The sequence below is a fragment of the Syngnathus typhle genome, linkage group LG17 (genome assembly GCF_033458585.1).
Source record: "Syngnathus typhle isolate RoL2023-S1 ecotype Sweden linkage group LG17, RoL_Styp_1.0, whole genome shotgun sequence".
NCBI classification, from domain to species: domain Eukaryota; kingdom Metazoa; phylum Chordata; class Actinopteri; order Syngnathiformes; family Syngnathidae; genus Syngnathus; species Syngnathus typhle.
In genome coordinates, this window is record NC_083754.1 from 2006605 (window position 1) to 2034531 (window position 27927).

General features: G+C 41.2%; 4 protein-coding genes and 1 long non-coding RNA gene across 6 annotated transcripts; 3 read left to right on the plus strand and 2 right to left on the minus strand.

Moving 5' to 3' along the window:
* Positions 1-1583: 1583 nt before the first annotated feature.
* LOC133170984 (serine/threonine-protein kinase BRSK2-like) lies at positions 1584-11012 on the minus strand. Of its 2 annotated transcripts, XM_061304229.1 has the most exons (20): positions 9810-11012; positions 9068-9162; positions 8306-8391; positions 7984-8124; positions 7753-7869; positions 7490-7523; positions 7353-7421; positions 7124-7270; positions 6383-6414; positions 5814-5978; positions 5635-5732; positions 5413-5563; positions 5287-5347; positions 4436-4712; positions 4218-4266; positions 3979-4102; positions 3792-3893; positions 3569-3677; positions 2535-2624; positions 1584-2449 (listed from the first exon to the last, which is right to left on the minus strand). In XM_061304229.1, exons 1-20 carry the CDS (start codon positions 9901-9903, stop codon positions 2226-2228), a joined length of 2265 nt encoding a protein of 754 aa, XP_061160213.1. In that variant the 5' UTR covers positions 9904-11012; the 3' UTR covers positions 1584-2225. The 2 variants fall into 2 exon arrangements, with proteins under 2 accessions (XP_061160213.1, XP_061160211.1); XM_061304227.1 differs by lacking the exon at positions 8306-8391 and having other exon boundaries at positions 2308-2449; positions 2517-2624; positions 4436-5042.
* A 1598-nt stretch (positions 11013-12610) lies between these two features.
* On the minus strand, positions 12611-18443 carry LOC133170618 (uncharacterized). The gene is made up of 4 exons (XR_009718605.1): positions 18285-18443; positions 16623-16779; positions 13143-13257; positions 12611-12935 (listed from the first exon to the last, which is right to left on the minus strand). It is a non-coding gene; the product is annotated as an uncharacterized LOC133170618 (long non-coding RNA).
* On the plus strand, positions 18319-21170 carry prl (prolactin). Its single transcript, XM_061303674.1, has 5 exons — positions 18319-19580; positions 20066-20178; positions 20250-20357; positions 20425-20607; positions 20665-21170. The coding sequence occupies exons 1-5, from the start codon at positions 19538-19540 to the stop codon at positions 20854-20856; spliced, it is 639 nt and encodes a 212-aa protein (XP_061159658.1). The 5' UTR covers positions 18319-19537; the 3' UTR covers positions 20857-21170.
* Positions 21171-21287: 117 nt separating this feature from the next.
* Positions 21288-26579, plus strand: LOC133170617 (dual specificity protein phosphatase 3-like). The gene is made up of 3 exons (XM_061303675.1): positions 21288-21426; positions 21742-21974; positions 25758-26579. The coding sequence occupies exons 1-3, from the start codon at positions 21305-21307 to the stop codon at positions 25964-25966; spliced, it is 564 nt and encodes a 187-aa protein (XP_061159659.1). The 5' UTR covers positions 21288-21304; the 3' UTR covers positions 25967-26579.
* On the plus strand, positions 22310-25254 carry LOC133170614 (neoverrucotoxin subunit alpha-like). The gene is made up of 4 exons (XM_061303668.1): positions 22310-22474; positions 22555-22663; positions 22736-24205; positions 24290-25254. Exons 2-4 carry the CDS (start codon positions 22576-22578, stop codon positions 24823-24825), a joined length of 2094 nt encoding a protein of 697 aa, XP_061159652.1. The 5' UTR covers positions 22310-22474; positions 22555-22575; the 3' UTR covers positions 24826-25254.
* Positions 26580-27927: the final 1348 nt, after the last annotated feature.

Sequence of the window (27927 nt, forward strand, 5' to 3'; positions counted from 1 at the left end):
TATATATTTTTTTCCGGGACTATTTTTCCACATTTCCACCTATTCCTCATATGATACAACACAATTGATCTTTAATAGCTTGGGTTTGTCATATTTTCTCTTCGTTTTGCAAACCTAAAGGAACTTCCCAGTGCCCTTGGTTGCTTATTCCTCCAAACATTTCTGACATTTAAACTGGATGGGCCACACTTTTCAGGGTCTGCCTCAGTTATGGAAAGGGAAAAGAAATGAGATTGTAAAAGAAAGTGGTGCAGATTGTTTGGGTCCTTAAAAATACAACTGCTTCCCTCCCCAATTTCTTCATAAGACCTTTCAAAAGTGCAGAAAGACTTGACGTGCACGACGAGACAAACGCGAGCTCATTTGTAAGTCGGTGCTTAATTGAAAAATGATTTTGAACAGAAAGAAACATTAAAATAACCATTGTTGTTGTCGCACTGTTGAGCCACAAAGGATTCCAAAGATCAATGACTATTTTGGAGGATTGAAAGACTGCTGCAATCGTAGCTAAAAATTGTGTTTAATTTTGGAAGTGGAGTGCCTGGGATAGTGTTAGTACATGCATGTTTGCACTAATTTCCTTACATTCCAGAAACATACAGCTCGTGCTCTCTTTTGCGAAGAGTGACAATGACAGAGAAACATTTCTTAAAGCCTTACCTTATCTTTTGTTATGTTTGAGTGGGATTTTTATCTTTGGTGGTGAAAGTCATTTAGTGTGGCAAACAATAAGAAAGTGGGTTCAAAATGAACAACACATAACAATAAAAGTGGGTTTTTGCAGCATAAATTGTCACAATAATAAAAGCTGTTGTGGTCGATGAGAGAGAAATAATAAATACATCATTGAAAAAAAAATAAACCTTTAAATGTAAAACATTCATATTGATAGGGCCTAGTTTGCTGGTGGCATGAAAATACAGACAGACCAGAGTAGACTCCAAAAAAAACAATCATATGTGGCTCGCAATTTCTCTTGCCTTCCCCCTCTAGACAATTTTTTTTTTTTTTTTACAATGACAGACATCACAATCAATGTGTTTTACATTCTTTCTTTTGCCCTTTGGGAGCAATACATTGCTTGTCATTGGCTGATATCTGATATCATTGAAAAAAATAAACAAATAAATCAATAAATGGGTGTTTGGGGATGGTTTCCAAATTTCTCGTTACTCTTAATTCATTCATTCATCTTATCTTCACGAGGGCATTAATATTAGTAGCCGTGATCAATTATTTTCTGCTAGCCTGACAAATAAAAAAAAAAGATATCTAAAGGTTAGAGTGGATTTTGGTATGGGGACATGGAAAAAAAAGAAGTTCCGATATGTCGATGAAAAACATATGACACGAGGGATTTGGGATTCAATCAACATGATGATAAACACAACTAAATAAAACCCCTTTGTCTTTCTGTTACTTTTCAATATGAGCTATTCCGTATGTGTCCGGTGTGCGCATCCTAAGTGATAAATGGGGAAACATCGAAATGGTGATCCACTATTTCTCCTCCGTTAAAGGCAATACGGTATCATAGCGTTTATCATTTTGATTCAGAAATGAAACTTGATCAATTGCAAGGATAAGATGCATCAGTGGGCCTTATTGTTTTTTTTATATATATCCCGGTCGGTACACATAAGTATCAGATCCATCTTCTGTGATGTTTTTGTGTGTTTTTGCCATAATACAGCATCCCTCCTGTAATTCAGACCCATCCAGTTCTTCGTCATTTCTCAAGACACAAGCTTTGATTTTTTTTTTTTGCTCATTTTAAATAGACATTCCGTAAAATCATGTAAGTCATGATGTCAGGTTAAAGGTCAAGTTGAGAAGCATTCATGAAAACTGGAAATGAGGAATGAAAACGTCTGTCATTGGATGTTGATCAGAAGCTCGCACCAAAAGTGTGAAGTAAGTGAAGCATCCCGTACGTTAGTGAGCAGGTCGTGTGCTTTCTTCATTAGCGCGTGAATGTGTTTTTCTTGTGACATTTTCTTCTAAGGTGGGATTTTTTTTTTTTTTTTTTTTGGGGTGGTGGAGATCTTGCTTCTGATTTCTCCTTGAGGACTGAGGAAAAATCCACGGAGCTTTACGTTAAATCTTTTCGCTTTTCCAATCCGCCGCTATGAACTGAAGTCGCAAGGCAGAAAGAAGGAAAAAAATGGATGCGGGTAGGATAAAGGACAGAGTAGATATCCCGCCTCTTCTTCGTAGCATTCTGTTCAGGGGTGTGACTGTGTCCCATTGGTTGTGGAGAGAAATCGAGTTTTTTCTTTCCCCGCCGACCCTTGCCTTTGTAAGATACCTCCGTCGTCGTCGTTGCCGCTTCCGCTCGCCGCATCCGCCGCCGCCGCTCGCTCCTTCTCACACCGATCACTTTCCGAACGTTTGGAATTTTGACGCGAAGGTGTGCCGGGCTGCCGGGAGGGTTTGCCGTTCTTCTCATCTGAAGGATACGAGGTGACGTTGAAGAGGAAAGAGATGGGACCAAGAATAGAACTACGGGTACATACAGCTTATGAGTTACACACCAGCCAGTGCCTGCACAGAAGGCTGATCATGAGTACTAAGGAGCTGAGCTTGGATGGTTTCCACCACCCTCTTGAATCTGCGACTAGGACCTGAAACAAAAGAAGCGGAGGAAATTATGAATAATGAAGAAAAAAAAAAAACGCTATGTACCGTATTTTCCGGACTATAAGGCGCACCGGACTATAAGGCGCACCTTCAATGAATGGCCCATTTTAAAACTTTGTCCTTATATAAGGCGCACCGGACTATAAAGCGCACCATTAATGCATCATGTCAGATTTTTAATCCAAATCAAATCATTCTCCATTTTATCTTTTTTATTTCAACTTCAGACGCAACAAATTACTTTCTAATCACAAAATAATGATCCATAGTCCTTTTGATTCATGATTCATCGTCTTCAGCGGGCCACTTATGATTGATTTCCTGACACAATGCTTCGGGCCAGTTTCAATTTAGGAATTTGGTCCATATATAAGGCGCACCGGACTATAAGGCGCACTGTCAGCTTTTGAGTAAATTTTAGGTTTTTAGGTGCGCCTTATAGTCCGGAAAATACGGTAGGTTGAATTTCCTCTTTGAGAAAATAATAGAATGACAAAAAACAATAACAAATATGATGTTGAGTAAAAATATTCACAAATACAATACAAAACACCTTTATTTATGGAGCCTTTTGTGTGTGGGTTATTTTTTTTGTGATTTATCTATTCTTGTACCCCCAATTTTTTTGTGCAATGAAAAACATCATTATGACATTCACGGTTGAATGAGACGTAGTAAAGCCTTTTGTCTCTCTTTCTCTGCAAGTGTCATATATTTAGTATTCAGTACATAGCGGATGTAGTATGACGATAATTCAAAAGAAATATAAGAAATTCTTTTTTTTTTAACAATAATAATCAATGTTATGTGCAAAAAGAAAAACAATGAGTTTGAACTCATGCTTGACATCAGCTCCTGTTCATGCTTTCAGGGATGGAGTGGCAAATGCACGCTGTCTGTCCACTCAAGCGTAAATAGCTCACTCTACCTGTTATTAGGGTGAAGGTGACGCTGTATATGCCAAGCGCTTTTCTGCCTTCCCTCTCTGCTCGCTCCCTTTCCAGTTCCCGGTCTCCTTCAGAGAAACCAATGTCCACCTGAAGGACAAAAAAACCCCCCACTTAACACTTTTTCTTTAATTAAGACACTCTCAAAGAATTATTTCAACAGGGTTAATAAGTGTTGATCAAGAAATAAAAAAGAAATAATACTTGGAACTTGACAGGCTTCTGGAAAACAGACGGGCCCCCAGAGGATTTGTACTCAGCCCGAAAACTGTTCTGAGACACAACACTGTGACCTAAGGAAGGGATCTGAAAATGGACCAATTATCATTTCCCCCTCTTCATGAACAAATTTCAGACCAATTAAGGTGAACCCAAAGTCGGTTGTACTCACCGAAAGAAATGCATGGACAATGTCTGCCTTGATAGAGCTGAGGGGTTTGTCTCGAATCAAAACAAAGATTTGCTCCTCTTTCTCCAGGCTGATGAAATTGCCAAACCAGGACCTCTTGGCCAGTCTGTTAACGAGAGTTACACATTAGAGCAACAGCAGGATCTTCATGACGATGGCTTTAAATACTGAATTCGTTAGAGGCGGCGACTAATTAGCCCCTCTTATGTTTCTGTTCTTACTCTGGACTGGACTCTGGAGTTAAACTGGACATGTCCTCTGATGTTGGGACTACAGAATGAAAAAGCAGAGATGGATAAAAGGAAGTGAATTGGAAAGTCCTAATTCAAGTTACAGAAGACATTTTGGACACCAAACAAATTTTCTTCCTCATCATTACATTTGATTTTTAACACAATGATCGAGTCAGAAGAGAAGATGACAGTTCTCCTCGTCTCACCTTGGAGTTTACGCCGGTGGAAGCGCGGCGAGCCCAGCAGGTTGTTTTTGAACGAGTTGAGCCTTGCTCTCCAGTGGGCGGAGCTAGAGGAGGCTAGGCCGCCGCTGCTACCTGGACTGGAGGGCGGCGTCAGTGACAGAGAAGCCCCTCCGGAGCCATCCCCTCTGGGAGAAGAAGACGAGGAGGAGGAGGAGGGAGGGGTTGTGGAGGAAGGGTGTTGGATTTGGTGCACGGGCGTGCCCAACGGGGTGGGGAGAGGGGAGCCTTGCGGCGTGACCTGCGACACAGGAGGAGTGGCGGCAGAGGAGTTAGAGGAGGAGTGGGCATTCTTGGACTTGAACACAGACGGAGAGGGAAAGTTGAAAAAGCGAGGGATGGGAGAGAGAAGCGGAGAAGGGGATGGGGATGGAGTGCGTGGGGTCTGGAGCGGGAGGGACTTCATGGAGTTGAGATGGGGACGCTCAGTGGGGCCTTTGGACGGGAGGGTCTGAGTTTTGGGGTCGGGCGCCGGGCGGATAGGCCGAGGGGTGGTTGCGCTCGCTGCTTTGGGATCTTTAGAGGAGGAAGCCGGGGTTACTTCCGGTTGGCTGAAAGTGAACACCGGGCTCTGACAGGATGTGGAGACATGAGAAAGAGAGAGAGAGAGAGAAAGAGATGGTCATGAAATGATACATGGAAGCCGTTCTTCCAACAAGCAAGATGTTGGATGATTTCATGATGTCACAAAGACTATAACAAAAAAATGACAGTGGCTGAGAATGTGAAGAGCTTTTCAGAAAGCCATAGACAACACTGGATCCATTTTCTACCCCCGTAAAGTACATCTGAGTAGAATAAAGACAGCTTCTTACCCTGGGACTGCTGAGAGGACTAGAAGAGAGACCCGTGGATGCTCCACTCACTGAGCGAGACCTTTTGGAAAGAGCAGAAAGCGACACATGAGATCCTTTCTCCTTCTCAAGCTTATCTATATCCACCTTTGACTGTGCGCATTAGTGTCCAGATTCCTGCGGGGTGGGGTGGGAGAGCCCTGTTCGGTCACACTGAGAACTTCCAGACTCTTCCTCTCTGGTCTACAACGGCCGTGGCGGGTCAGCATCGGCGAGTCTACGCGCTTCCTAGGTGGGTCTTTGACAAGTTGCAGTGCAAAATGAAAATCCTTTTCTTGCTATGTATTTCATATTTCAGATGTGTCTCACCGGCGTCATTTCTCGGGGGCAGGTCTTCATCCTCGTAGCTGGGGTAGCGCTCTTTTCTGTCCAACAGGAGGTAGTAAATCATCTTTTCCTGGTTCTCTCTGCACACCAGACAAATTGTTCTATCAATCATAGCAGATCAATTGAATTGGAAGAAAGTCGGATGGCTTTGATCGACTTACTCCTCACTCGTAAGGTCCCGTGTGAGTTTGACCCGATCCCGGAAGCAGCCTAGAGAGTACATGCTTTCCAGAACATCAGGGTCCAGGTCGGTCAACGATAGCACCCTTGTCACACACACGCGACGAGGAGGGGGCTGCTCAGGGCACGGCTCGTTGCGACCGCTCCTGAGAAGGGAAGGAAAGACAATATTATTTTAAAGACATATTAATAATAATATTCATTATATTATCTTATATACTATTATATTATCGCACAGTATACATTTTAAAATGGAAAACCAGTCAAGAATAAAATGATGGGATTAAGCTGTCGCTTCCATGGTGTAAGTAATCATTAGAAAAAAACCACAGCGGATGATGCAGTGCAATTCCGCACCACAGCCACAATTCTACATGTAAACAATACACTTGGCTAATTATCATTGCTAAAGCCAATTATTGCATCTATTACATTGTGAAGATGCTCCTAATGTCCCGTGAGTGGAGCCTATCATTAATTAAACCTAATGGGGGGGGCAGGGAATAAAAGGCAAACAGGTACAATTATATCAAAAAAGGAATATACTTACTGGTACCAAGCGTGGATCTGTATTGCTTCTAGCTGTAAGGTACAAATACAAAACCCATGGATCAACTAAGCAAATGACACAAAAAGCAATATTGCTGTGGGAAAAGTAAACAATAATTCATCTTCATCCATGCTCCTTCTCAGGTTCGTCATCAACATAAGGTAAATTCTCATTTTACAATCCGTTAATGAAAGGGTTTACAATACCACAACAGCTTTTATCGTAACAAAGTCGTACGTTGGATATTTGAACTGTCTTTGCATGTGTTGTGGGTGGTTCGAAGAGAACCGGCTGTCCAGAGGATCTCTGACCTCGTTTCAGACTCCATTAATCAGAAGTTCATCAGACGAATGCACAGCTTTGATTAAATCTGTGATCCGTGGTTAACTGAATGACTAACTGATGAGACATTCTCTTTATCTCTGCTTCTATTTTACAATTTTTTTTTTTTGTGCCACTGTGTCCTGGTTTTACCTCTTTGTTCCTCGTATCAACATAATCCTTTTTTATTTTCCATCCTAAGCGTTAATTTACAACTTGAGTGGAAAGATATTTTTGAAGGGAGTGCTGCTCTATTTTTAACACTGGGCCAAAGAGTTCTCACTGTACTGAAGCTTTATGTAGCCTTGCACTTCACTTACTCATATCTGCGTCATTATTAAAAATATGCTAAGCGCTGTCGTTCTACTCCAGTCCAGTAGGTGGCTGTAATGTGCGACAAAGTATGACCCGACCACTTACCGTGAGTCTCTTGTCAGGGTTGACTTCTATCATCCCTTTGAGCAGCGCTTGACAGTCAGGTGGTATAAAGTGGGGCATATGGAACACTCCACTTTTCACCTTTTCCAGAAGCTGCCGTAGGTTGTCGTGGTCAAACGGCAAAGCACCCTGTGAAGGAAAATGAATCGAATGAAACATTCGGGGAGGGAAAAATAAAAAAGAAATACTGCAAACACAAAAACATATTTACCACAAGAAGTGCAAAAAGGATGACTCCGCAACTCCAGACATCTGCCCTACGGCCGTCATACTTCTCCCCCTAGAGGACAACGTTGTTATTACACATGCAAAAGCAAACACTTAGCATGTAAACACACCCTCACTTACCCTAATGACTTCAGGGCAAGCATAATGCGGGGATCTGTAACGAAAAGGAGTTTTTAAATATATCGCTCAGCAAATTGATCTTCACACGCTCAGATCAATTTACAAATTGTCAATAACAACTGATAATTGGTAGTACTTTTCATTTTGAAATAACTACAACTGCTCAAAGTTCATCCGGTGTACTACTTGGTGCTGGATGTTTTCCAATTGGAAATGCACAAGTAAATATATATTTGAATGATGACCTGGGCAAAAAGACTTACCCACAACTAGTTTCTAGTAGACTGTCCCCAACCTGTAATGAGGCCATGCCAAAATCGGCAATCCTGATGTTGTTCTTCTCATCCAGGAGAAGATTCTCAGGCTTCAAGTCTCTGTGACTGGATATATATGCAGAGATTTAAAAAAAATATTTTTATCAAAAAGCCCGAGTATTTGTATGTTATTAAACTCCTACTTATTCAAAATATCCTTTTTAACTGTGGTGCACTGACCATATGGAGTAACTGTGGCAGAAATCCAGAGCGGAGATGATCTGTCTGAAGAACTTCCTGGCCTCTTTAGGGGTCAGCCTGCCCTTTTTCACCAGGTAGTCAAAGAGCTCTCCACCAGACACATGCTCCAACACCAGGTACCTGGCAGGTAACAAAAGACGGAAGCAGCATCTTTGGAAACGGAAATAAACCGGCATCCAAAACATTGCTGATGCTACCACTATAAATGCAAAGTCTGCTTAGCTAACAGCTGGACAATTTTTGTTAGTATCCCCCCCCCGCCCCCCCGATTCATTCATTCATTCAGCAGAGAGATACTCACAGATACTTGTTATTTTCATAGACATCATGCAGCTTCAGAACATGAGGGTGCTCAATTAGTTTCAGAATTGCTATTTCTCTCTCCACCTGCAGTGACAGATGGAGGGAGATAGGGAGAGCGGACGGAATGAGGCAGGATTTAGAGAAATAGAGATAGGATGTTAAAATGAAGAAGTGGGTAGAGGCACAGAAATAGGATGGAAGAGAGAGGGCTAAGCTAGTCAGCAGATCGAGGTGCTCGACCCCATTAAGGGTTTTGCATTTCAAGCCTGAAAACAATGAGGCGAAAGAGCCAGAGTAGAATGCAGCATTAGTCAAATGACAGCTATGACGGAGACATACCAGAATGATTTAAAAATAGATGCAGTAACAAACAACTCTCCAAAATATGTGGATTAAATTATTCAGTTACATGAATCATTTAATTAATGAAGTATTTGTCATTTTTATTTATTTATCTGTTTTTATAATTGACTTATGAGGCAGCCAGTGTGTGAAAGCAATCATGATTGCTGATTTTGGTATCAAGGGATGACAAAATGCACAAATTTAAATTTGAAGTCAATTGAACAAAAATGACTTAAAACAAGCTCCTAAATGTAAATAAATAAAAAAAAAAAAAACTTAACAAACTATGATTGACAGTGACCAGACCTTTCAAATTCAATTAAATTCAAAAATTCAATGAAATCATCTCAATGTAGCGTATACGGAAGCAACTGTATATAATATAAGACGTGTTGGTCATTGGAATGATAAATACCTTCATGAGAACGGATTCTGACAGTTTTTCTCTGTTGACAATCTTTATGGCAACTTTCTGTCCCGTTATACAGTGCACACCTAACTTCACCAGTCCTGAAACAAAAATACAAAAGCCCCGTCAGAAATGAATCGAACAGTAGCGCAATATCAATTTGCACTGGAAAGAAACCTTGAAGAATCACGTTTTTAAAACTCCAAATAAAATAAGTGAGTTAACCAAGCCAAAATAATACTTGATAAAATAGTTTGTGGTTGTTTGGCAGCGACACTTAAGTATGTCTAATCATCGAAGCAGGTCCTTTAATGTATATCGAATAAGGTAGGTCAAGATGTCCACATATGATACTAGAATTACTTGCTACCTTATTGAGAGGGGCAAAATATTTGAAACATTTCTCAGTATGATGCAATGCAGATTGTCTATAGTGATGAAGGTGCATGGGGAAGCCTACACCCTAAACTGGACTGTGCACACACCCATTCCCACTATTAATATTTCTGGGCAATTTAATTGAACAATCATGCAGATGAGATTCAAACCCAGAACCTCACAGATATACTATTAACCACTTGTCCACCATGTTGCATCCACTAGAATAAATAGTCATATATAAATAGTAATATCAAATGTACCATTAAAGACTATTACATCATGTGGGTGTACCTAATAAAGTGACGATTTCTAAACAAGGAAGTAAAGCATGCAATGACAGATGAAACTACTGCAAGGAGATTCCTACCAGTCTGTCCCTTCCCGAGGGTCTTCTCCAGCCGGTAAGGCCCCACGTACTGGTTGGACTGGCCCAGTTCCTTGCTGCTCATTTTCCCCGACATTGCCCCGAAAAATCGAGCCAGTTTCAGAGGAGACGAATCAAAAGAGCTGAGGACCCGTTTCGACTCGCAATGCAGCAAGGCTCATCCCAGAAGACTTTGGCGTCGGAGGTGGTCGTGATCTAACGCCGGGCCCTGCAGGCTACTCCCATTCACTTGTTTGTCGTATAGCCTCCAAGCCCGCCCCCACCCGAAGAAAAAAAAAAAAGAAACAATCTTACGAAAGTAAAAAAACCAATGTGGTCCTTTACTGGGATGATCGGTTTTTACGTAGAAAAACGTGGAGATCAGAGGGGGGATGACGTGACGGTGGAGGTGCTCCCAAAATAGGAATAGCCACCCTGCTCCTTCTTTGAGTGCGTGCGTTTGTACTAAAGTGGTGCAGATCTTACTCAGACGTGAACAGGAAGACTAACAGATTGATTTCTGCAAGTGCAGAGTCTCAAATATCCCAAGTCAGAATGCCTCAATCCATGCTCCGATCGATACTAGGGACCCCCCCCTTTCCTTTCCTTCCTTCCTCTCTCCTAATGTCAAAAATACATTTCAGAATCCGTCTTCTTCTCTACAGCCTCGATGGGTTCATGTGCTCGCTCGTTGGACGTTAGACTAGATCATCGTCTATTATCTCAGCGGCAGGAGCAGCATCAGCATCCAGAATGGCTTTTCCAATATCCGGTCCACACTTTGGCTCACCCCCCTCCTCGGCCCTGCATCAGGAAATAGAGGAAGAAGGGGGGAGGGCGGTCTGTCGTCAAAGAGGCGCTGACAGACCGGGCCAGACAAGACGAACCCGCCCTGGTTCCGAACGGAGATTTGGGATCACGAAAAGTGCCGCCTCCGGTGACGCTTGTTCCAGGAAGCCCAAAGCGGCATCCTCGGCTCAGCTCGTTTGGTGGACTGCACAGTTCTCCTCTCCCCGGCCGACCGTGCTCATGTCCGCATCTCCTCCAAGCGAAAAAGAGATCAGTCCAAAAAGCAGACTTGATGTTTCAGAAGTTGCTCATCATTGACGGGATGGCCTTCATCCAGCACTCTGCAGTCCGTCACGGTCCCGTTCTCTTTAGTCCTCCTCCCCTCCTGCATCCTTCTATTCTATTCATCCAATACAGTCAGCATCAGCATCCGGGTTCCGCTTCCCTCCCCCCTCCCTACGACTCCCAAATCCCCTCCCCTCCTCCTTCACTCTCTCTCTCTCCCTTTCAGTTCCTCTTGCCCCCACCCTGCAGCTAAACACTCTATAACAAGGTTAAACAAAAAAAGAAAGGTTTTTGGGGGAGGGAACTGCTGATTCCGTTATTGACAGATCCCCCCCCCCCCCCCAATATTCATATATTTACTTTTATTTTTTAGCTTTCTAAAGAACGTTATCCATCCGATCCCAGTGGATTGCAATGGGCCTCAATTATACGTGGATTTTTGCTCATCTCCAGCTAATAGACAGGGGCCTATGTACATATGGTTTTAAGTTGTAATATCCCCAATCACCGCTAGATGGCAGACATGGTTTAATTTGTTGTGCATTATACATGCACATTGAGAAATAATTATCAACCATAAACTGTGTTAAGATAGGCCTACTATGATGTATGTACATTGGTTAAAAATGATATATTAAATATTTAAGTTGTGTAGATGATGCACATTCAAGTTAAGCATCAAATTTCATACCCTCACCCAAGATCCTCGTATGGGTGTCCCAATACCCAGCCACTCCCAGGAAGAGCATCCAGTAAACAGTCAAATCATGCAAGTAGTGGCACAGAAAGTCACAACAGCAACAAAATAGCAACAATGTCAACGGCAAAAATGAATGTCATGGAATTAAAATGTAGGTTGACCTTGACTTAAAATAAAATGCCGTTATCTGAATATCTATATCTGTCTTGTAAAAAAAAAAAAAAAAAAAAAATCCTATTTGTAGCTATGATAATAGTGATAAACTAAGATTGTTAAAAAAAAGTTTTTCCTTTAAGTTACATATATATATATATATATATATATATATATATATATATATATATATATATGACATAGGCACCTTTTGGGTGAAATATACTTTCTGGCCACATGAGGGTACTGTTATGCCTACATTTTAGAAATAATTATTAACACAGCTCTGCAGTGAGATAACGATCAATACTACAAGTTGAGTGTCAACCAAACTGTGCAATGACAAATTGCAGTTTGGATTGACACTGTCACAGATCGTATAATTCGAGATTATTTGGATATAAAAGGTGTTTTCATTCTTTTGAGACAATAATAAGCTTCTTTAAAGGATTTAAAGGAAGTGCTGTCATGCATGTCGGAATAAAAATGGTTTAGCCTTTCACCCGTCACCAACCTTGAAGCACTTTGCACCTGTTTAAAGTCATACGGTACATTGAGTACATGAACTTGCGGCGCGTAAAGTTCAAACATGCAGACACGTGTGGGTGGAGTTACAAAACAACATGTCAGCCATAATTGGACCGCCGACACGATGCAGTGCAGGTTTAAAAAAAAAAAAAAAAGGATTTGAGTGATTGAGCGGTGACTATTCACTGTGTCGCTTTGGGAGAGAGTCACGGACGTCAACCATTGAAATGGGATTTAGCGGCTTTACCGATACCTCGAAATATGCGGCCTTCACTCGGCACAGCATCAGTGGAGCTGCAAAACCACTGAGTCCACCAGCCCACTTTAAAAGAACTCTTTCATATACCAATCATTTTGTACTTTTATTTCCATTGATAGTATTCATCTCAAGAATTTACATAACTAGCCATTAGTTCTCTGGAAGTATCAACAAGTCAATAGCCATAGTGGGAGAGAGGGAATGGCGGAAGACTGAAGGACAAGGGTTGAAACAGAAGGAGGGATGGAGGACAGACAAGGAAAATATGGTTACTGCTGCCAGGTCCCAAACTCAGCCCGAATCCACACAGTGCTCGTCACACCGTGAGCATCATCGTTGTTGTTGCCATTCAGTCCTGTGCCGGTCGGTGTGCAGAAGGGAATGGCGGGAACTCGGAAGACTTAGTGCAGTGGATCTAGCAGGAAGTTGAAAGGAGGTGAAGATAATCAGACGCATTTTCCAAAAAATCAAAACATGACTTGATGAATTTAATGTAATGGTTGAGCCTGTCACATGCTAATGACATATAATATAAGTATTTTTTTTTTTTTTCATTTCAATTATAGCCTGTTTGTCTTTTATTCTTAGATTCTGGAAATAACAAATGATGGTTTATGCTGACATTGAGGTTTGCACAACAACTCCTGGCTCATGATGTCCCCTCGGCAGAGCTCTTCACACATGCTTCGAAGGCCTCCAGGAGGTCTTTGCATGCTTCTACTCCCTTCTCCGCCACACTGAAAGACAAAGGCACAAATATTAAGACGTGGGATATATTAAAAAGTGACAGGCAAGAAACTGAACTTTGAGTCATTGTCAGGTAACAGGATAACAGTGAGCAAGATTCTGATCTGTCGCCAAAACAATCCCATTGGTTCATGTGCTAACATTAAGTCAAGTGAAAAATGATCTAAGCTTGCAAGTGGAAAAGGGACAGAGAGAGAGAGAGAGAGAGAGAGAGAGAGAGAGATTATTTCAGGCACTCATGCAGCACCCAAACTCTGCATCCGATACTGTCCAAATGCATTAGGGCGATGGAGCAAGAGAAGGAGGGGAGGGCGGTGGGAGGAGTTTTAGAACACAAAAGGAAGAGTGTGTATGCACCCATCTGTTTGACACAACACCATGGAGGGAGGGGCTGAGGGTGCAAGGGAGCTTGCGTGATGATGGGACCACGACAAGACACGCAGGTGGAAGGCTGAGTTTAGAGACTGGCTGGGTGACATCATTTGAATGTCAGCACTTATAGTAGTAGCTGCCCCCCATCCATTCATGACATTAATATTTAAATGATAACAAAGAGTTGCTCTGATTCACTGGGCTAACGTCCATTTTCAAGATGGCCGCCCACATGAGATTATATAATTATATTCAAATATTTAAATGAATTGTAATACATGGAACTCTTTCTGCTGGCTGAGTGCCTGAGTGTGATGCAACATGCAGCTGGTAGCTGCAGCTTATCACTCAGCATTTGAAAATGCCAGGAGGCTGCAGAAAACACTGAATGCTATGTGTGTCATGAGAGAAGTGCAAACTGATGAGATTACATCATATGTGAGATTTCTATGTAAGCGTGTGTGTGTGTGAGGGGGCAGGATTACAGGAAAGGAGGAGCCGGATGACATCATCACCAGGAGCCATCACACAACATCCCGAGAGTTACGGAAGGTCATATGACAGGGTCAAGCTAAATCGTCATAGCAACAGATGACACGTAGCAACTCAAATGATTTTGGATTAAACCCAGAGTGAATATTAGTTTGATAATTCCGAACTATGAGGATGTATTTGCGGTCATCACTGGCCGTGTGATGGCGTCCGGCTGTCTGTCACGAAAGAAGTTGAATTATTTATAATGATGGTGTTCTGGGACTGACATGCATTATAGATCGCCGGGCAGGTGCAGCGGCAACAAATAATGTAGAACATTAGTCAAATGAGTGATGTTCGGAAACACGTACGGGAAAGTTCATTGGGTTCACACACACGACAACGTGAGCTTTATTTAATGGCACCCTTACAAAAATAAATGTTCAATTTAGCAGAGAGGATATATAGTACATATAATAAACAATATAAAGAATAATTAATTAAAAATATAATAATTAATATCTCTTTGGTAATGAGAAGTAAGAATTTAAAATAAATATCAATTTTTTTCTTGCAGCTCATGTCCTAGATCAAGGCAAATGTACCTTTAGACCAATAGAAGAGTAGTTTTATTTTGAAGGCACATTAAAGCTTCCAAGTTCTGTTAAGGAAAGAAGTTTCATGACGTTGAAATTTTTTTTCGCACAGTGCTCTCAAATGACACATTTTTGCTGAGTCACTGAATCCCACAATAGAAAATACCAAGTATGAGGGTGCATGAATGAACATGCAACTGCTGTCAATCAGTAATGGAAAAGATTATATGTGTGCAAGTGGGTGTGTGTATGCATGCACGGAAAGTAAAGAGTAAAGGGTAAAGCAGGGGGGTGGGCCTGCACATTTACATGCTTGCAACATACAATAGAGTGGAGCACCTATATTTTCTCCACATCAACACGACTTTAAACATTTCGCAGATTTGGACGAAAAAACAGTAGTAGCAATTTTTGCAAAAAGTTTCAAAGTAGGCCTTTGGAGGTCATTTTAGGAAGTTATAAAATGAACGCATATTGATGAGTGCCCCATAAGGTAACAACTAAAAAAAAATAATTGAACTTAAAAGCTGGTGACATGGAGAGCAGAAAGTTGATATATAGTCGGGTTATCATGTTATCCTGCACACACGGTCCCAATCTGACACGCCACGAGCCGCCACTTCTAAAGGCTGCCTTCTATAAATACACAGAAGACTCCAGTATTGATTACACAGATTGCCATGTTAAGTTTGCAAGCGCAGCCTGGAAAGCCCAGTCGTGTGTTCTGACAACTATTAAACATCAGCCATATTTTCACTTCATAGTTAGAAACTGGATCATCAAGCTCATGTCAACAAAGACTGGAACTGTTCATTTTAGAATTACATTTAAATGATCATTAAATAGATGATGAATAAAGATGATAATAAAATATCTCAAATGCTTTGTGTTACGACTAAAGACGGGTTGAAACCTACTCCCCCGTTCAGCAGCAAATTTGGTCTTATCTGACCAAGTCACACCTCCCCATTACTTTATCACAGTTGAACACAAGCGTATGAAAACCTGAAAGTTTAGCCCTTCCATACTGTTCATTTTCTGTGCACATTTTATGTTCATCTTTTTGTTATTCTTATGGCTTTGCATCATTTGGTAGCACCTCTGACGTTATATGAAAATGTGCAATTAATGGGAACAAGTCAATAATAATAACTTCAAATGAGAATGACGATGATAATAATTCCTGTTCTCACGAGAATCAATACAATCCACATCACGAGTACGACGCTACACGTGAAGTACAACGATGGGATGCAAAGTGTTACATCATCACATCGCTCGTGATGAGTGCACACATCCTTATTGTTGGAGGTCAGTCGGAAGATTTAGAACACGAGCAGGGTTCCTCCTAATTGTGATATGCAAGAGAAGATTCGGGGGGGGGGGGCAAAAAAAGCAACGAGCTAACAACGCAAGGTATCCTGGGAAGAGGAGGCAAGTGACGTAAGCAGATTCCCAACCTTCATCCATGCGGACGGATGGGAATCAAACCTCACCCCGCTGTCACAAAGCATTTACCTCCGAATCTTTGTTCCGAACATTGGGTACCCCAAGTTTCTGTGACCTTGACCCCAAGACTGTGCTAACGTGTCACAGTCGGTTAAACCAGAGCTTGGGTTGGTGGTGACTTTCAGCGCGGCGCACATCGTCCTCTAAAGAGACTCCATTTTAGTATCTCGGATTTTTCCCACATACGAAATAAAACCTCACCCGGTTAAATTTGCTTGTATTTTTTTTTTTTTTAAATCCAAAGCTTTAATATATTTTTGGGATACGAAGCAATCATGATTATCATGCATTTATATTTTATTGCATGACATAACTGTGGATGACAACCATGAGGTCCCCAAATTTTGACATGAAGCTTGCACAAAAGTACAAGCGACATCATTCAAAAGTTGCACATCACTTACCATTTGTCCAGATCGGCCTTGATACTGGCACAGGGAGCAGGAACTGGGGCCTCGGCTGGTGCGGCAGCGGCGGTCTCGGAGTCCGACATGTCTGTGGTGCTGCTGATGGGTAAGTGTGTCCTGCTCCTGTTCCTGTTCCTGTCCTCCAAACGTCAGCCTGGGGATCCGAGCACCACCAGTGGAGACAGAGAGTGGGAATGCAAGCAAGTAAGTGAAAGGGGAGGGCGTACGAGAGGAGGGAGGGAGGGAGGGAGGTACACGTGAGATGATAGCATGGGTCAGGGTGGGAGGCTGAGCAGGGGCTTGCGGGGGGTTTAAAGGTCAGTGACGCAACCTGACATTGTGAGGAAGTTGATTGGCAAAGACTTCTGGGAGGTAACAGGTTTGCGAGAGACAGGAAGGGACGTTTTTTTTTTTTTTTTTTTTTTAATTTATTATTATTTTTTAAAACATCATGTCATGTATGCTTTGATGGAATGTGCAATTGATTGCTGTCAACCAAGCCTTTGCTGAATGGTTACTGGTTTGAGTGGACGCTGCAAAAGTGAAGCGCTTGAAAATGTGCTGGGGCGCCGTCTTGTGGTGACTTTATTTATTATAATAGTTGGAAGCTTGTGGAAAAGCAAAGACCATGTTAGTCTATAATAAATGTTTACAATGGAATTGAGTGAGGACAGAATTCACTTGGGATTGGTTAGTAAGATTCGAGTGATATTATTGCCTCATTATGAATTTTGTTTTTGTGTGAACATTTCAAAAACTTTCCAAGGTCAAAGAAAAAAACTTGGGAAAAACTTTCATTTCTTGCAGAAGAAGAGGGGCGTAATATTTTTAATATTTTAAAGCAAAAAAAACAGAGTGCTTGATTAATTCCAAATTTATATGCAGTCATTCAGGTATCCCGAAAATGTATAAAATGATTATTATTAATTTTGATTGAACTTTAGATGTAAAACTCCACAATTAAAAAATTCTGTGATAGTCCAAAGTTTCTGCAACGTGGGTGAACTGGCTCTTTAAAAAGAAGAATTCTATATATTTTTTTAAACTTGTGTAATGTTATGTAACAATACCACATTTAATTGGGCCTTGCCAGCCAGAGACAGACCCAACTATGAATATTTTGGGTTTAAAAAAATAAATAATAAAATCAAATCCATGTGTGAATTTTAGAGAAATGTGACATAGGTTTTTCAAAAAGATTTATAGTGTTTCACCACAACCTATCAGTGATTAGCACATTGCTTCAAGGGCATCTGACTGGCAAAAATAAAAAGCTCATTCATACACCATTAGGAAAAAAAAAAAAAAACACTGTGCAGTTTCTAGATTACATTAGCATCGAATGACATTCAATTCACTTTTGTACTGGATGCAATTTTGAATGAACACTCTCTACCAAACTATGAATTGACTTTTTTTGTGTAACCATAGTTGACTGTCATGATGTGTTACATTTTCATTCCCCCCCCAGACTGCAAAGAAACAAGTTTTCTTCCAAAGAGTAACTAATTCCATGTTTTTTGCATGAAGTCTCTTCCTTCCACATGTACATGTGAGTCCATATGCCAGGAAAGAACATCATGTACTTTAGGGACCAACTGTGGCCTCACTTGAAAAATGCCAACAATGAATAACAAATAACAAAAAAAAAACTCCTACCAATATGCTGCAGCAGCCGAGTTGGACAGTCCAAAAGTGACAATGAATCACCTTCAGATGTCAACGAGGCGGTATCCTGCAACTTGTAGAATGATTTTTTTTTTTTCTCTTTTTGGAAGGGGGCGTGTGTTCCTCTTGGAGTGTGCATGTGTGTTTGCATTTAAAACAGGAGGTGCTGACACAAAAAGGGGGAAGGGGGATATGGTTAGAACAAAATGAGCTAGGAGTTATACACCTAACGACAACAATGCAACAGAAAAAAAAGAAAAGAAAAAACTTTCAGTTTAGTTTGAAATGTATCTTCTGTGAGATTAGTCCTGGAGATTTTTCGTACATGCAGGATCTAATTTTTGCTTGAAAAGTCATTTCTTATCAGCAAGTAGAACTCGAATATAAGATCAGAGGACAGAGGAAAGTCAACGTATAGGACACACATGGGAGACGTGCTGCACATGTACGAACACCATAACACGGGAGGAGTACAAACTAAAATGGGTCATAAACAGTACAAAGGCCGGCAAAGTAGAACTTTGTGTCCATGGAGAAGACAAGGGGGACGACATTATAGCATGCTGAAGGAAAGTTTGTGACCTTTGCTCGTCTTTGAAGGGTCTCAAAAAAAAAAATCTACACACTCAAGAAATACAGAATAGCATACTTTCGATTTCCAGAACTGATAAGAAAAAAAAAACTGCAGTATATAATGAACTTATGTTTTTATCTTTGCTAAGCCAATCAACACAGTAAAGAATACGATTCCCAAAGGAGATGGGTAGAAAAAGTCTACACACCCCTGCTGGCACACTCACCGCCGTTCTTGATTGATTTGTTCAAAATGTGCCTGGTTTAAAATGAAAAGTCAATTGATTACAGCAATAAAGGTCAGTTGGGTCATTTCTAATCCACCCATCAAACTAAGAATAAACGGGAAGAAAGTACGTCACAAAGTCATTGACAAACATTGCCTGCATGTTTTTATTCATCCACCTAATTGTGACCAAAAAGCTTTTTCCACTTCCGTGCCACGCAAAAACGTCAACCTGTGGCTGTTGCATTCATTCACATCTCCTGCACTATGCTTGCATTATGAACCAGACTAACAAGTACCAAACAATTAGCACATGCTGTGGTTACTGCTACATAACCAAACAGTCGAAGCGGACGAACTATAAAATGGAAGGAAACCCGAGTCCAAGCAAAGAAGTGACGGGAAAAAGAGGAGAAATCAAAGAGCAACAGCCCAGGGAAGAAAAATGGCTCACGGAAGATGGAATGGTAGGAAACCTTTCATCACTGGTAAGAGACTCACACTTTTTTTGACCTATCACATTGCTGGATTTGCTTTTAGAAAATTACGATATAACGTATGATCATTTTCCAAATATTTCAGGACCTAAATATAAGCAAAGTCTAATTATTGGCATTTTTGCTCATTCGGTATTCTTCCACGGCAAAACAGCATTTTATAATATACAAATATGAAGAAATCGTTTTACTTTGAAAAATCCTTCAATAAAACAACATAAATACCGTAATTTTCGGACTATAAGTCACGTTTTTTTTCATAGTTTGGGTGGGGGGGGGTTGACTTGTTTTTTTTTCACTTTTTTGGGCATTTTATGGCTGGTGCGACTTATACTCCGGTGCGACTTCTAGTCCGAAAATTACGGTAATTCAAATTTGACCGCAATGCTGCACCGTATGACAAACAAATGGTTGGAATGAATTGAGCATTCCTCTTAATGCGTGCTAGCAATATGACGCAATATTTGTATTTCAAGTGTTGTATGTGGTAGCAGTCTGCAGCGGTGTCCCGGTCAGCGACCTACTGGACCGGGCCTCTCAGCACTCTGACAAACTCCACTCTCTGAGCACAACGCTCACCCACGAGATAGTGAGTAGCCGCTTGGATGTGTGCCACCCAAAGCAATCCATAACTGCGCTGATCATATCTACTCCTGCCAGGATTCTCATTTAACTCCTATAGGCCGGATGCTCATGCCCCGGCCTTCAGCGTGCCACACATCGTCATTGCAGACACCCAGTGACAAAGAGCAAGCCCTTCAAGTGTCTGTAAGGGAATTTTGCAAAACTTGCTCCACAACAGAATATAGCCAATCCATCCGTTTGCCCTTTTCAGGAGTCAGAGCTGCTCTCCCTGGCTCGTTCCTTGCTCCGAGCCTGGGTGGACCCGCTGGTGGTTTTGTCCTCTTCCGCTAATACCCTGCCACACCCGTCTCAAAGCAAAATCATCAATAAGATCCAGGAGTTGCAGGAGCATTCCAAGAACCTTGGAGATGGTCTCAACATCCTATCTGGCAAGGTGTGCATTTTTGAAATGAAATTGTTGTGAAGCGTCAGAACATCTTTGCTCCCGCAGATGGAGCCGGCAGCTCAGACCATCTCCTCGCTGCCCTACAGAGGCGGCAATGACATCGGGCAGGACAAGACATCGAAATTAATCAAATTTCAGTTTCTCTTGTCCTGCTTTCGCCGCGATTCCCACAAGATCGACAGCTTTTTGAAAGTCCTCCGATGCCGGGCAGCAAAACTGCAACCTCACTTGTGTTGAAGAGCGAAACACCACACCGGACCGGACCGGACAGCTTTGAGATTTTTCTTTTCCAAAAGCTTGTATAGTATAGCACTTCAGTCTAGCAATATACATTATGATTTAGATGGCTTATATTATTTAATAGGGGATGATGATGTCAGGTGAAGGCATAGTTTGAAGAAGTAGTATAAAGCTTTGGTCTGCTCATCTCATTTCTCATCATTATTTAACAATCAAATACGGTGATGTTCTAGTTTAGTCACATCTGAAACCTGATTTTCGGATTTGTTGGCTGTTTTTCACTGGCTGCAAACATTGAGATTGAATAAAATGAAATATAGGACTTCCCATCTATCTTTGTTTCATTCTGTCTTTCTTTCTGCAACATGCCTGAATGTCTTTGGCTCACTGGTGCCTTCACCAACAAAAAAGAAACTCCGTGACGTCACGCAAGGGGAACAGAGCCATGTCGGCTTTCGAAGTGACTCTCCAGCAGCTCAACGACTTGTTGACAGACGACAGAGGCTTTTACAGCTGGCCAACGAAACACGTCCACGAGGTTTATCCGCGCATCTTCGTCGGCGATGCGTGAGTTAGTACGCCTTTAAAAAACGCCGATATGTTTTTGTGAAAAGTAGGTCACCATACAGATACGCCAACTGTCCACCAGAGGGCGCCATACTGGTTTATGGCCAGCTTGAAAAAGAATCTTATATAAAAAACTGACTTCATATTTCTTGCTGAAATACCAATACTTTTTTTTAAATACATTGAGATGTTGCAGCCATTTTTTGTCATCATTATTGTTTTTTCGGACACCAGGAAACAATATTACAATACTTGGCGTCCTTACTTGATTATGTGTCTTGAGTTTGTCACATCTCCTGAACTTCTTCCGTGCAGGTTTGTGGCGACAAACACGACGCGCTTGAAGAGTTTGGGAATCACCCACATTCTCAACGCTGCAGAGGGAAATTCCTTCATGCACGTGAACACCAGCGCAGAGTTTTATGCAGGAACAGGGATCACCTACCATGGAGTGGCAGCCAGTGATACGGATCACTTCGACATCAGCGTTTTCTTCCAAGAGGCAGCCGATTTTATCGAGGAAGCTCTGGCATACAAAAACGGGAGAGGTTAGTACAGAATTTGCTTATACTAGTTTGAATTGCATGTCCTTTTTAAATGAAGAAATCTGCCACTGGCATATAATGCAAAAAATATTGAAAACCTGGCATGGAGATTTTGGGCTGATAAAAAAAAACAAAATGTTTTTTGCACCCCAAAGTTGTACAATCATTGTCTTTGTACAAAAACATCAAATAATTGTGTTATATTTCCGTGTAAAGTAATGCTAAATGCAAAGGTCATCTTCATTAGCACATGCCACTTCACTTCAGAAGTTCTTTGTTCATCGAATTTCGAAAAGGTCATCGTTCAAGTAGTTCGTTATTAGGATTTGATTATTCGATACGTACATCATTTAATTAAGCAAAAACTATGAAAATACACACATGCAAAAGACCAGCCAATCATAACTATAAATGGGCCGGCAACCTCGCTGATCATCACTCATCTCGAGACAGAAGTCCAGACGACTCTCAAACAGCTCGGCTGATCATCGCACCTTTGTCGGGTGAGTGTTGAGTACCGATTGAATCGGAAGAAAGCTGATGCATTACTGTTTGAAGTGTCATTTTCCTTTTTGCCCGTCAGCTACTCTTCCGATCTGCAAGGATGTCTGAGACAATCAAACTGTCTGCTCTGGGTCAGCCCTTCACCTTGGGGATGCTCTATAATGCCTGCAAAGATGAATTAATCCCAGGTACCACTCGATTCACGTCTTCATCGGTGTGAAACCTTGATCATCGAGTATCTCGCTTGTCTCTTCCGGCAGGTTTCAGTCTTTGGGACAAAGCCGCTTTAGAAAGCCAGACTAGTACTTCGACTCAAAAAAGCAGTTCCTTTAAAATTACAGCCTCGGACACCATCGAAGCGAGGTCTTCTATGTTGGACGTGGAAGCTTCTCTGAGTATGAGTTTCTTAGGTGGCTTGGTGGAAGTTGGAGGTTCTGCCAAGTACTTGAATAGCCAGAAGAAATTCAAGAACCAGAGCAGGGTCACTTTTCAGTATAAAGCTACCACCACCTTTAAGCAACTGTCTCTTCCTGCTCTTGGAGCACTAACCAACGAACAGAAAAAAATAATCGAGGACGGCAAAGCCACTCATTTGGTCACAGGTATCCTGTACGGGGCAAATGCAGTCTTTGTCTTTGACAGCGAGAAGTTGGAGGCAAGCAGTGTTCAAGATATTCAAGGTAACATGCAGGCTGTGATCAAGAAGATTCCTACATTTGTAATTGAAGGAAGTGCCCAGATAAAGCTGTCTGAAGAAGAGCAGAATCTGACTAACAAGTTCACCTGCACCTTCTTCGGGGATCTCATTCTTGAAAAAAACCCCGCCAACTTTGCCCAAGCGGTGGAGACCTACTGTGAGCTTCCGTCGCTCTTGGCGGATTTGGACAACAACGCTCCCGTGGTTGTCTGGCTGTATCCTCTGTCGGCGCTCTACGACAAAGCTGCCGTGCTGGTCAAAGACCTCAGCGTCTCACTATCGAGAAAAATCCAACAAGCTATGGAAGAAGAAAGTGAAGCGAAAATGAGATGCAACGATTGTTTGTTCAGCAGCGCCTCGCAAAACTTTCCCGTCATACGAAAGAACGTGAGCAGTTTCCAAAAGATTCTCTCGTTTTACAAAGCTGCACTGCAACTGGCCATGTCCAAGAAGCTGCCTTTAATCCGCGACGGGGCAGAAGACGAGAGCTCTTTAGCAAAAATCTTCGATGATCATGAAAGTTCCCCATTCCGTCAAGAGCACCTTCAAACATGGTTGACCTCCAAAGAACGAGACATCAATATCATCGAGTCTTGCGTGAACCTGATCATGGAAGAATCAAACGCTTACGTGGTGCGCACTAAATCAGAATTGGATCGAGTGGTCTTGTCTGGGGGTGTCACAAATGTTCTTTGCTATGTTTTCACCAACTTGGATGAGAAGGACGCCTGCCTTGATGTCATGTCCAAATACCTGGACACGTTCCAACCCGGAGGAACCAGCGTAATGTACACGTCCTTCTCCAAGGACGTGGTCGTACGAATGAGAGAAAATGTCCAAACGTTCCTTAAATATGCCAAACCTCTGCGGAATTCCAGTCATATCAAGTTTCTCATAACCGCCATGAGAAATGATAAATACAAGGGATCTTCCATCTACCATTACAAAGACGGCTTTCTGGATACTGACAACTTTACAGTGCCCGTCGTCCCACCGGTAAAGACCATCACGGACAGAAATGACGTCATCTGGCGTAAGTTCATTCTTTTTTTCTTTTTTATTTACTTTGACGACAAACGACAGCAACTGTACCATTTTTTTTTGGTCTTTCCATCAGATGCTGTCAAACTCACCTTGAACAAAGATACCGTCAACAAAAATCTGAGTTTGTCAGAAGAGGATCAGAAGGTCACATACGGCAGCGTCAGGACGTATCCCGCTAACGACGACAGATTTATCGATCATCCCCAGGTTCTATGCAACGAGCCGCTAAGTGGTCGTCATTATTGGGAAGTGGAGTGGAGGGGTCACATTGTTGCCGTAGCGGCATACAAGAACTCTCCCAAGAAGAATTTGAATGGTTTTATTCTAAACTTTTCTGATATGGTGAAGAATTGGGGAATGCATGTGAGCGATCAATTTGAATTGAAGATTGCAACTGGGGTTGGGGATATTACTATTTGGAACGCTTCTACTGCTGGCATGCTCAAGCTTGGAGTGTTTCTTGACCACCCTGGGGGCACCTTGTCCTTCTACGGTGTCAATGGAAAGAAACTGAAACATCTGTATACTTTTGAAAAAGATTTCGAGGCACCACTCTACCCGGGTTTTGCCGTTGTTGACAAACAAAGTTATGCCCGATTGACGTATTAGCACACGAAATCGATCTCGCTTCGCTTCGCACGGCAAGGCTTCACCATTTTAAACGCAGTTGTTGAGGATTGGCGCTTGGTTAATAAGACATTGATTGCTTTTTTGGTTCATCCTCATAACACTCAAGTTTGCAGTCAAATCATTTGGGCAAGGAAGAATCGAATTTGGGATTTCGATTCAAACTTATTTCGATTTCAATGCATGAATTTATGGAAAAAAAGAACCTTCAGATTATATTCAATTGTACTTTTTGTGGATGGTCTTATTGTGGTTTTGGCTCGGAACATGTGTTCCATCTAGTTAACAGCTAATGAATGCTTTGCTTGATGAGCGGCCTTGGCAAATCACACCGTGGGTTCTGTATGATGTAACTTCATTGTCAATACATTTTTCAGTTCACATGGACAATAAAAATGCTTTTTGATCGCACTATTGTGTCTCTCACAAGTGAATTGAAAGTGGATGATAACAAGAAACAGACTCTTTTTATGAAAAAAATCATAAAATATATATCTTACAATATAATATAGAATAAAATATAATCTTATTCATATATATATTAATCATAAAACAATAAATATAATTATATAATCATATAAAGATGATATATAATATTAATATTATTCACCACTCGTTCATCGTTCAATTTTTGGACTATAAATTGTGTTTTTTTTCATAGTTTTGAACTTATACTCCGGAGCGACTTATAGTCTGAAAATTACGGTAATATATATATTAATCATAAAACAATAAATATAATAATATATATAATCATATAAAAACTATATATAATATTAATATTATTCACCACTCATTCATCATTCACCACTGCCGTCATCCTTTGACAAAAATCTCATAAATGTTTCCTACTATTTGTAGAAGTGCCTTAAATTTGCATCCTCAGGCTTTGACGTATTTCTATTCTTCCCTAGGTCGAGTATACGTGCATTGCAGGGAAGGCTACAGTCGTTCCCCCACCTTAGTCACGGCCTACCTGATGCTTCGCCAGAAAATGGACATCCACAGCGCTCTCGCAACAGTGAGAGAGAGAAGAGAGATCGGCCCTAACGATGGCTTCCTTTACCAACTCTGCCGACTGAACCAGACGCTGGCCGCTGAGGGAATGCTCTGGAACAAATGAAGCAGAAACAAAAGTATGCTTCATCACATTCTTGAAATATTGACATATTTTGCAGTACCGTAATTTTCGGACTATAAGTCACACCGGAGTATAAATCGCACCAGCCATAAAATACCCAAAAAAGTGAAGAAAAAACCCATATATATTTATATAAGTCGCTCCTGAGTATAAGTCGCCCCCCCACCCAAACTATGAATAAAACCACGACTTATAGTCCGAAAATTACGGTATATATTTTTTGAAATAACATGAAATATAAATTATGATTTTGTAAGTACAGAATATTTTACCTCACTTGTGTAACTCAATTGGTTATTGATCGAGTTATCCTGTAGAGGTCACAAATGATCCACTTTTTGGACCTGTGTGAAGACAAGTAGCAGAAAAGAACATGTTCCACTGAGATCATTTTGCTGCAGGTCTCATAGTCCTCTTTAGGGTTTATTTACAAGCGGAGCAAAATGCTTTTGCCACCTGGAAGTACATACACGTGACGTCATGCTCTAATGTCCTATTGTGCACTAATGAGTGTGTGCTGACAATGTTTTGGAAACCATTGTGTGCTTCTCAGTGATCTTTGAGGTCTTTTGTATGTTTGGACTAATGGATTATTTGATGGACAATAAAGTTCCATATTGATTGAGCACCAAATTCCTAGTGCCATTGTGGATTTGTAAAATCTATATTGTTAAGTACACTACCGTTCAAAAGTTTGGGGTCACAAAATTGTTTGGGTGACCCCAAACTTTTGAACGGTAGTGTATACATTTATTTAGATAATTATTTATAGATTATATATATAATCTTCTGTGTAAAAAAAATCTTATAATATATATGTATACTTATATTCATAGATTATATATAATCTTATAGAAATATAAGATATAATTTCTAATATTGAATTCATAATATTTTATTATAATAATATTTACACTACCGTTCAAAAGTTTGGGGTCACCCAAACAATTTTGTGACCCCAAACTTTTGAACGGTAGTGTACGTTTGAGAAGACACTTGCTATTTCATGACAGCTCCCGCAGAGGGCATAAATGGACCACAGTTTCCTCTCTGTGAATACTGCACAAGTAGCAGAATAGAACATGTTGCATTAATATTGTGACCATGTTTCTGCCTCATCATCTACCACTGTGATTGGTAAAAAATGAGAAATCCCGGCCATTCATCCATCCTCTACTATCATTAGAGTCATTGAGAAACTGAATTTAGCAAGACATAGTGTGCACCCCCAAATGTAGACAGACAACGATTTAAAAATACCTCTGATCAAATAATGAGCAGAATTAATAGGTTTCCAGCAGAGGTTCGATTTGGACTGAATGTTATTGCATGTTGTTTAATCTCCCATGGTGCTCACAAAGATTATTTCCCAGGATTACTGTTTCTTTGCATATGTATCAAATCCATTCCATTTATTATATCCAGCCTGCTTGAGAGAAGCCCAAAAATATGTCTGGTCACGTGTGCGTGTCCACCAAGCCTCTGTTTGCTATTTATCATTTGCCATGATGTCAATATTTATCCCTGTGGGGCTTTAGTTGATGTCAGTCTGACAAAGGTCTGAAAATATGTTCCTGCTCATGCTGCGGGAATTTAAACTGGGATACATTAATTCAGGGTATTGTTTTGAAAGTTAACAAGAGGAGGTAGGTAGGACTGGTTCTGGAACCTCCAGGAAATGAAATCCCTGCAGGGCTGCAAATGAGGGTGTGTTAGTGTATAGGCGTACATTCCAAACGTTGGGCTTTTGACTTCACTGATTGGGCTTTTCTCCTTCTTAATTGTTTTTCTTTCCGTTTCGCTGTTTACTGACTCTCTTTTTCCAAATTATGCACGGTCTGCCCTTCTTATTATGACTCTCTGGATCCTTCTCTGACGCACGGAGTTGATACGAGGACAAGTCTGTGTGGGGAGCAGGTTAACACGCTTACGTAATAGAGTCT

Coding starts and splice junctions, on each gene's coding strand:
- LOC133170984 (XM_061304229.1), bottom strand. CDS start 9,903: ATGTCGGGGAAAATGAGCAGCAAGGAACTGGGCCAGTCCAACCAGTAC. Junction 7,870..7,983: donor TGCCACAGTTACTCCATATG/GTCAGTGCACCA, acceptor ATATATATCCAG/TCACAGAGACTTGAAGCCTG. Junction 3,894..3,978: donor TTGTCCATGCATTTCTTTCG/GTGAGTACAACC, acceptor GTCCATTTTCAG/ATCCCTTCCTTAGGTCACAG.
- prl (XM_061303674.1), top strand. CDS start 19,538: ATGGCTCACGGAAGATGGAATGGTAGGAAACCTTTCATCACTG. Junction 20,179..20,249: donor CAACGCTCACCCACGAGATA/GTGAGTAGCCGC, acceptor TACTCCTGCCAG/GATTCTCATTTAACTCCTAT. Junction 20,358..20,424: donor AGCAAGCCCTTCAAGTGTCT/GTAAGGGAATTT, acceptor TGCCCTTTTCAG/GAGTCAGAGCTGCTCTCCCT.
- LOC133170617 (XM_061303675.1), top strand. CDS start 21,305: ATGTCGGCTTTCGAAGTGACTCTCCAGCAGCTCAACGACTTGTTGACA. Junction 21,427..21,741: donor CGCATCTTCGTCGGCGATGC/GTGAGTTAGTAC, acceptor TCTTCCGTGCAG/GTTTGTGGCGACAAACACGA. Junction 21,975..25,757: donor GGCATACAAAAACGGGAGAG/GTTAGTACAGAA, acceptor ATTCTTCCCTAG/GTCGAGTATACGTGCATTGC.
- LOC133170614 (XM_061303668.1), top strand. CDS start 22,576: ATGTCTGAGACAATCAAACTGTCTGCTCTGGGTCAGCCCTTCACCTTG. Junction 22,664..22,735: donor CAAAGATGAATTAATCCCAG/GTACCACTCGAT, acceptor CTCTTCCGGCAG/GTTTCAGTCTTTGGGACAAA. Junction 24,206..24,289: donor CAGAAATGACGTCATCTGGC/GTAAGTTCATTC, acceptor TCTTTCCATCAG/ATGCTGTCAAACTCACCTTG.